Consider the following 7978-nt stretch of genomic DNA (forward strand, 5'->3'; position numbering starts at 1 on the left):
CTTTGCACATATATCTGAATGATGGATTTCCCCACTTGAGGTTTGTAGAAAGAGTGGAGTGAATGAAATAAAGTTCGGGAAGAGCCATCATAATCCATAATGATGGGCACTGAATCAGGACAAGAAGAAACATCTTTTCTCATTTACTTGAGAGAAAAGCCTACTATGTATTTATTGCCTACACACAGGGCTACCTGTCGAATAACAGAAAACAAGCATCTTTCATTTGCAGGTGAGGATTTGTGCACTCAAGTTTCAATAGACCTACAGAATTCGTCTCGTTGCAGAACTGAAATAAAATATTCTTTCTTTCTGGAAATAGATGTGGTTAAGGAATCAGCAACTCTGATATCCTCAAGCCACTACAATATCAGGGTTGGCAAATCTGGGGTTATTTTAAGTATTTCTGCATTGGTGCAACAACTGAGCAGCATGCATAGTGGTTAACAACCAGGGTATTGTCAGGCGAACCATTGTGTGAATCTAGACTTTGCCACTTACCACTTATGTGACTTGGGGCTCTGAGAATCACTTTCTTCATCTGTACATGGGGATGATAACATGCCTTTTGCAGAACTATTGTAGGAACTAAATGAGATGAAGTATTAGTACATGGCATAATGGCTCATAGCGAAGACGAAGTTATTATTGTGGCCACTACTGTTACTGAAAAGAAATAAGAACTTCTGTTCTCACAAAATGAGATATGTATCCTGTATCATTGTAACTTCATTTTATTTTATTTCTGACCTTATAATCCAATAACCTGATCCAAGAAATATCTAGCAGTAAAGATAATTGAGAGGAGGTTACTTGTCAAACATGGAAATGCTGTCACAGTAAGGGCTGGCACAATGCTCTTCTCAGATACTTACCTGTAAAAAGATTTTTTTCTTTGCTTTTATTAAGTGCATAAAACACACATATTTACTGTGCCAATTGACAAAGGGTCTATGAATTAATCAGTCTGACTATATGTTGCATAACTGTCCTCTAAACAGTAATCATATATACATTTTAGTTGTTGGGAAAATGTGTTTGTAACTGTTCTTTTTTGCCTACTTAAAAGAAAAGGGGATGACAAGTAGTTAGGCTTGATGCTTACTGTAGAGTGACCGGGGAGTTTAATGTACTTTGTACTCCATTATGCCATGAAAATGCTTCTCTGCCCTGGAGACATCAACAAAAGATTTGCTTTAATGAAGGGAACCAAGTATGGTTCTAAAGCTTCTGAATAGGAGGCCTCTATGCTGCACTCCACACCAGAAGTGTTCACCTTATCTCTCAACTGCATCAGGTTGTGATAACGAATGCTTAAAGTTAATACAGCATATGTTGGGAAGAGTGCAGAAGAATGCAGAGTTGTGAATATGCCAGACCTAGGCTAGAAGGATTATATTTAAAGTAAAGAAAATATCATATATAATTTTTCACTTAATGAATGCCAGTCAGCAAAACTTACATTAACATAAGAAATCACTTGTTTTGGCTAGGAGGGTTTAATTGTACAGGGCTGAAAACAAATTCAAAATAGAAGGAATTTTTATTAATTTATTTATTTTAAGAACAAGTACTGGAAATTCAGGGATGCAGCTAGATTCAGATATAGCTGGATTTGAGAGTTTCAGAATATCATCAGGGCTCTGGCTTTCTCTCCATCACTTAACCCTGCTTACCTCTGTATGACTTTATTCTATAGAAAGTCTTATGTTGGATGGCCACTGGTAGTCCCAGAGTCATATCACCCCAGCTTAGAAATTCCAGAGAAAAGAGCCAATTTTCCCATTTTCCTCTGGCAGAAAAGTCCTGGGAAGTATTCTGATAGGTCTAGCCAAAGTCAAAGTCTACACCTGAACCCATCACCTGCTTTGCCTGAATTCAGTCAGGGGACTCATCTCTGGGACCAGAGAGGAGGCAGGAAGTCACTATCTGGTCTCTTTCCAAAGAAAGCCTGGGGGTTTTGCAAGACAAAAGGGGAGAAAACACTGGATAATAAAAGTTATATCTGCTACTATAAACCCCACAGTTCTTGCTCCCTCCTGGTGTCTTATAACCATGCAGTAAGCTGACCTAGGAGGTCATTTTCCTCAATACCAGCCTTGATATACATGACTAAGGAGCACACTGGCAAAACAAGGGATAAAATCTGAATATGGGAAATCAGGTAGACTGATATTAACTAAGATACCTGTGTGAAAATATTCTTTGAAAGTTCCCCTAAACTCACTCAAAGTTCAAGGTGGGAGCTGGAAATTCAATGTCATGGGTTTGGACAAGAGCAGGTTTTCCCCAAGCAAACTGTGACCCAAAGAGATTAAAGATTTAGAAACTACACTTGTTTAAAAAAAAAAAAAAATCAGATGAGGTAATTGAGGCCTAGAAAAATTAAGTGACTTATTTAGGGTAACAGAGCTAATTAATGGCAGGATTGAGATTGGAGTGTACTTTGTGTCATCCAGCAATGGTCTTTGAAGTCGATGACACAACCTATAGACGTAGGAAATGGAGCATTTATGATTTGTTATACTCTCAATGTTATAAAATTGAAAGGCATTCATTACTTCAATTATTTTTGAAGAGAAAAACCCCCAAAGACATCTTAATGTTATAGGCACGCATACATAAAGGATACACGTAGAGGTATCTTCAAATATAGTATGTGCCTGTCTCTATTCCTTCCCTCTCCGCTCTTTTCAAAAAATGCCCCTTTAAAAATTGCCCACTCACCATCTGTTAGGTAAATTTCCTGAAACACAGTAAATGTGGAGGCAGAGATTGTTATAGAGCCTATTCCAAATGGCACTGACACCTGTATTTATGAAATTTTGAAGAGTAGGTTAGAGTTGTTTAAAAAAAAGTCCTCACTATAGTAATACCACACCATCCTAGGTGCCCAGTTCTATCCTATTACCTAAGATAGAAAAAGAGAGGAGAGAGAGCAAAAGAAAGAAGGAAGAAAACTAGGTCCGTATATATAAAATGCCCCCAAAGTTGGAGATTACATTCAAGCTTCAATGAACAGAAGGACAACATTAAGAAATTTACAAATCTATTTCATTTATGGTACAAGGTCCACAGGTTTCGATTTGCAATATGCCCCAACAAGAGTCAAGGTGGCCACTTTCTCCATCTAGTTGCTTTTGAAGGAACAAAGCAACTGAACAGACATCATTCAATTCCAAGTCCATAGCTTAGACCATGTCACTGGCCATGAAATATTGTTCATTCAGAGTCAGGATACAGTGAGAGTAATTTATGCGCTCAGAGTGTTTGCTCTCAAGTCAATAACAGAGAAGCCTTGAAAAAAACATGCCCATTACTTTCCACTATAATCTATCTTACTTATAGCCCATAAAATAGTGGTCAGGGGAGATTTATCCTTTGGACACCATATTATATAAGCTCTCCACTTTAAGCCATCCCCACTCTCTGATTATTTTTTAAATATGTTACTCATAGTCAAAATTAATTTACATTTAATCTTTCTTAGTATTAGGAGAGTATTATTTTGTACAGGCTCAGAAACAAATCTCCAGAAATTCCTCCCTGATGCTTCTTTGAGGCTGAAAATGCATTGCAGGGTGGCTGCAGTGACTTAATTCTAGTTGGCAGAGCCCTGGCCACACACTAATTTCATTAGCCTCAAATTCCTAGATTTGAAAGACCCAGTGGACATCATTCCTGTCCTCTGACATGTCACTTACTAATCAATTCAGTGTGCATAGAGGGGAGAGAGAGAGAGAGAGAGATAGAGAGAGAGAGAGAGAGAGAACTTGCTCAGCTCTTATCTTTGGTCTGCTACACCAGCAGGCAAATGAAAATTCAAAGTCATAGATACTATATACATCTGAGGAGTCATTCTTGCCCAGGTCCTCATTATCAGGAAAGAACTTCATTCCAGTTTTTGCTGGTAACAACAGCACTTGCTACATTTATTACTATTTCATGACTCTTTCCTGTGCTCAACCCCCACCCCCCCACCGCCGCAGTGTGTAGCACTCTCCCATTTAAGTCACTAAGTATTCCTTCCCCCAGCCTAGAAGCTTATCTCACCATAAATTTTTATCTCAAGTGATGGGTTTGGCATGGTCCCCACAGCAAACTACAGGGCCCGGGAAAAGAAAACTCAAATCTCTGGAGAGCTAAGAATTCTATCATTTTTAGGTGTTTTTGTTTGTTTGTTTTAATATAAGACACTCTTAATTGAGCTGAACCCTGCATTCCCAGCAAAAATTCACCTACCATTCTTTTCCTCTCTCTCTAAATTGATTGTGCTTTTGAACAATGGGTCTGTGTACCACTATTCTCTCTATATTCATTTTGCAGGCTTACAGAGGCTGGGAAACTGGGGATTAGACTTGCGTGCCAGGAGCTCCTACGATCACGTGCAAAAAAGGCTACTGGAAGAGACTGTTGGAATATATATATAAATATATATTCCGACACAGTCAATGGTTAAGCACGATGCCCATACCAACAGTTCTACCCAGCTCACAGCACAAGCTACAAGTTGGTGCATTCCTCCTGCTACCAGCCTCTTCTCCATAAATGCAGGTGAAAACTGGGGGCTCTTTTTCCCTCAGCTGTTCAATCCAACATGAATAGCTGCAATTTGCAAATTAGAGGAAAATGACAGTGTTTTCTCTGAATGGTTTTGGTCCCAACCCACACTGCTAACATTGGCATTCGCTTCCTTTCCTTCCCAGCCCAGGGAACAGGGAACTAAGCACAAGGCAAACCATTTCTTTTCCTCACAAGAGCCTCAGGTTCACACACCAGAGGAAGAATCAGCTCCCCCTGGAATCTTTTTCAGCAAACACAGTCCTTCAGCCTAGTCTGCAGTCCCTCTCCTGACTTTAACATTTCACTCTTTTTCAGACAGACAGGCCCATCTGCAGCACTGCCTGTGCTCTGAGTGAAGAGAGAAACAGGCACCAAAATAATTAAAAAATGTGAAACACCAAATGTGCCTTCAACCTCCAGGGCTCAGGGCTCACAGGGCTGTGAGTCGCCCCAGTGGTTCTCAGGTGATCTCTGACCTCACTTTCCCTGCAGCACTGCCCTCTTAAGTTGCCTGGCTTTAAGCTCAGGCAAGAAAGAAACGCTTCTGGGTTTTGCTTACAATAACCTAGCCTCTTCCCAAAAGCATCATCTCAGAATTAAGGGTGCCCCCAAAGCATTTTTGAGTTTGTAAATATCTAGGGATTCCCACAATGGCACACTCAAGAAGTGCTCAGAAGATCAGTGGGGCCATACCAGGCTGCAGCCTTGGGCAGGCACCCCTCCTGGTGCACACATAAACTTCACACTCCTAGGAGCTGATGTGGTGACAGCTTGAATCTCACAAGGAATCCCCTCCAGAAACCCAACACCCTTAGGGAAAGCATTTGGAAGGGAGCCAATTCTTTAGATATGGGGAGCACAAGGGCACCAGGGTTAGCCAGAACATCTGGAGAAGGGATTAAATGGGTTTGGGCACTATCAGGCAGGGACAGGGCTGTTCATTAGGAAAGGATCATCTCAAGACAGAGATGAACAAAAAACTTGGGGGTGGAGGGAGAGAGAGAAAAGAAGCAGAAATTGAAAGAGAGGGAAAGAAAAGGAGAAAAACAAAGAAGGAAGAAAGAGAAAGAAAGAGATACAGAGAGAAACACGGAGAATTAAGGAGAAGGGAACCCACAATCACACAGACCCTGAAACTCAATTTCTTAAAATCCAAAATCCATCCATTTATACCGAATGCAGCACAGGAGCCACGGGGCACAAAATGCGGGAGCAGGCGGAGAGAGAGCACTGCAGTAGAACCCACCGCTCAGCTGCCCCGGATCCGCCTTCCTCCCATTTTCGCCCTTGCCCTCTGGCGCCCGGAGCAGGAGGACCGCCGGCTTTGCTCAGTGCACCCTAGTGCCTCCCTACAGGCGCCTTCTCGCCTGGCTCCGGGAATCGTCCGCGGAGCCCAGGATAGGGGTTGGGGGGCTGTGTTAGGGAGGTCGTGGGAAAGGATGGGCGGAGGGTGGAGGCAGCGAAAGCGATTTTGTTTCGCAGTTAGCATGAGCTCATCTCTGGGCTCTGAAGTGGCAGGAGTAGAAAGCTGATCGCCCAGCTCCTGCCAGTGGCCGGACTGCAAACGCAATTTAGACGGTGCAAACAACTGCCCAGAGCAAATCACCCGGGGGTCACGTCTGCGAGTGGCATCTCCCCACTTGGGGAGCGTCCCCGTGCCTTCCGCCCCATGCCCTCGCGGAGACAGGCTACAGGTCTGGAGATCCAACCCGAGAGAGATGGGCAATTAACATCCACATGTAGGTAAAGACCTAGCCCTCGGTTTAAGATGTGCCTCCCTAAGCTCTTCTCGAAAATTTCCAAGGGAGCTGCGGCTTGCCGGGCAGCTTGGGGCTGGGAAGCTGGGGAGTTGAGAAATGCCCAGTTTCGAGGCGTCTTCTCATCTTTCATATTCCATGAGCCTAGCCGGCTCTCACAGGAGCCCGGCACTTTTACCAGCCTGTTTTTGGACCATATTTCATTCTAATGCAAACCCATTTAAATCATCGCCTTGTTTTTCGCAGATTGCTTCTTGTAAATGGGGCCATAAATCCAGGATGTCAAGCCGGATGGAGTGGAGCGCGGACAGGGGAGAGATGGAAGGGAAATGAACCAAGCAGGGAAGGTACCTCCTCGGGTGGGGTGGGAGGGATTCGCAGGATCTCCAGGGTGGAAATGAGCGAAGGCTGACCTGACCCCGCACCCCTGGAGTCCAAACCAGCTTTTAGGATTAAGTGCGCGGGGAGCTAGGCGCGCTCTGCCCCGGAGGGAGCGCCTCCCTACCTGGAAGAGCCTCAGGATGTTGGCTACCATGATGGAGACCGAACTCCCCGAAGCCCCAATCACTCCAACTACTTTCTCCGGCTTGACGAAAACCGGAGGCTCGCCGTTGGTGCAGCGCACGTCGGAGGTGTCCTTCTGGATGAGCGCCTGGACGAAAGTGAGCGACTGTTCGAGCGCGTAAGTGTCCCTGGAACAAGTGTCCAGGATCCGCGCGCCCAGCGTCACGTTGGGCAGCAGGTTGGGATCGCTGTTGATCTGGTCCAGGGCGTAGAGCATCGCTTCCAGCCTGTGGATCCCGTTCTCCCTCTTGATGTCGCCGCAGGGCACTCCGCTAGGACCCTTGGCGTGCACCGGGAACAGCCCCCCGAGGGTGACGTCCCCCTCGATCCGGATAGAGTGCGGGGCGTACATCTCCTGGCCGCGCGCCGCCGCCGCCAGCGCGCACAGGAGCACCTCCAGCACGCAGCAGGGGAACTTCATCAAAGTCAGGACGCGGAGCAGCTTCCCCAGCTGGACCATGCTGCTCCGGCTGCTGCGGTGGTGGCGGCGGCGCTGGAGGGGATGGTGGCGGGCTCGCCGGGGTCCGGGCCCCTTAGGGTGAGGTCCTCCGGGGAAGCCCAGAGGCTCCTGCAGGCACGAAGGGTGGGGGCGCCCGGGGAGGAGCGGCCGGAGAGGTTGGGGGGTCCCGTGGCGCCTGCCAGATTGGGGCTCGGTGCGCTCCCGTGTTCGCCGGCCGGCGCGCCGCGCTCGCGCTCCCCGGCTTGCCGCTCGCGCTCTCCAACAACCCAGCACTGAGGAGAGGGCAAGGATTGCTATCGCTTTAAATGGTCGTTCGGCTCCCTCTCCTCCTCCTCCCACTCCCTCCCTCCCTCGCTCGCTCTCCGACTCTCCCCACCCTTCCCAGCGCCCGCCCTCCCCACTGGTTTGCATCATCACGCAGGGAGGGGCTGCGTGCTGAGGTAAGGATGGGGGGGGGGGAATGGGTGGGCGGCTAAGCAGGGAGTGCCTCCGACTGGGAGTTTCGAGGTCCCCAGGGAATGTGGGATTGCAGGTCTCAGGCGAGCGCTGAACTCCTTCTCCTATCTCACAGTAGAAGCCTCCAGCTCGCCCGCCTGCACCTACACGCACCTTCTAGGCACGGGTGGCACCAACC

At 46.7% G+C, this 7978-nt stretch overlaps 1 protein-coding gene across 3 annotated transcripts in view; it reads right to left on the reverse strand.

Moving 5' to 3' along the window:
• The window catches only part of GRM7 (glutamate metabotropic receptor 7), an 853586-nt gene extending 845924 nt beyond the window's left edge, over positions 1–7662 (reverse strand). For all 3 annotated transcript variants that reach the window (XR_015726624.1, XM_087866838.1, XM_045808129.2), the window contains exon 1: positions 6826–7662. Coding sequence is in view for 2 of the 3 variants with exons in the window: in XM_087866838.1 (XP_087722964.1) it covers positions 6826–7344 (519 nt within the window). In the remaining variant the exon portion in view is untranslated. The remainder of the gene's footprint in view (positions 1–6825) is intronic.
• Positions 7663–7978: the final 316 nt, after the last annotated feature.

This window comes from Ursus americanus, chromosome 14, assembly GCF_024610735.1.
Source record: "Ursus americanus isolate L20-20 chromosome 14, mUrsAme1.1.p, whole genome shotgun sequence".
In the NCBI taxonomy this organism is placed as follows: domain Eukaryota; kingdom Metazoa; phylum Chordata; class Mammalia; order Carnivora; family Ursidae; genus Ursus; species Ursus americanus.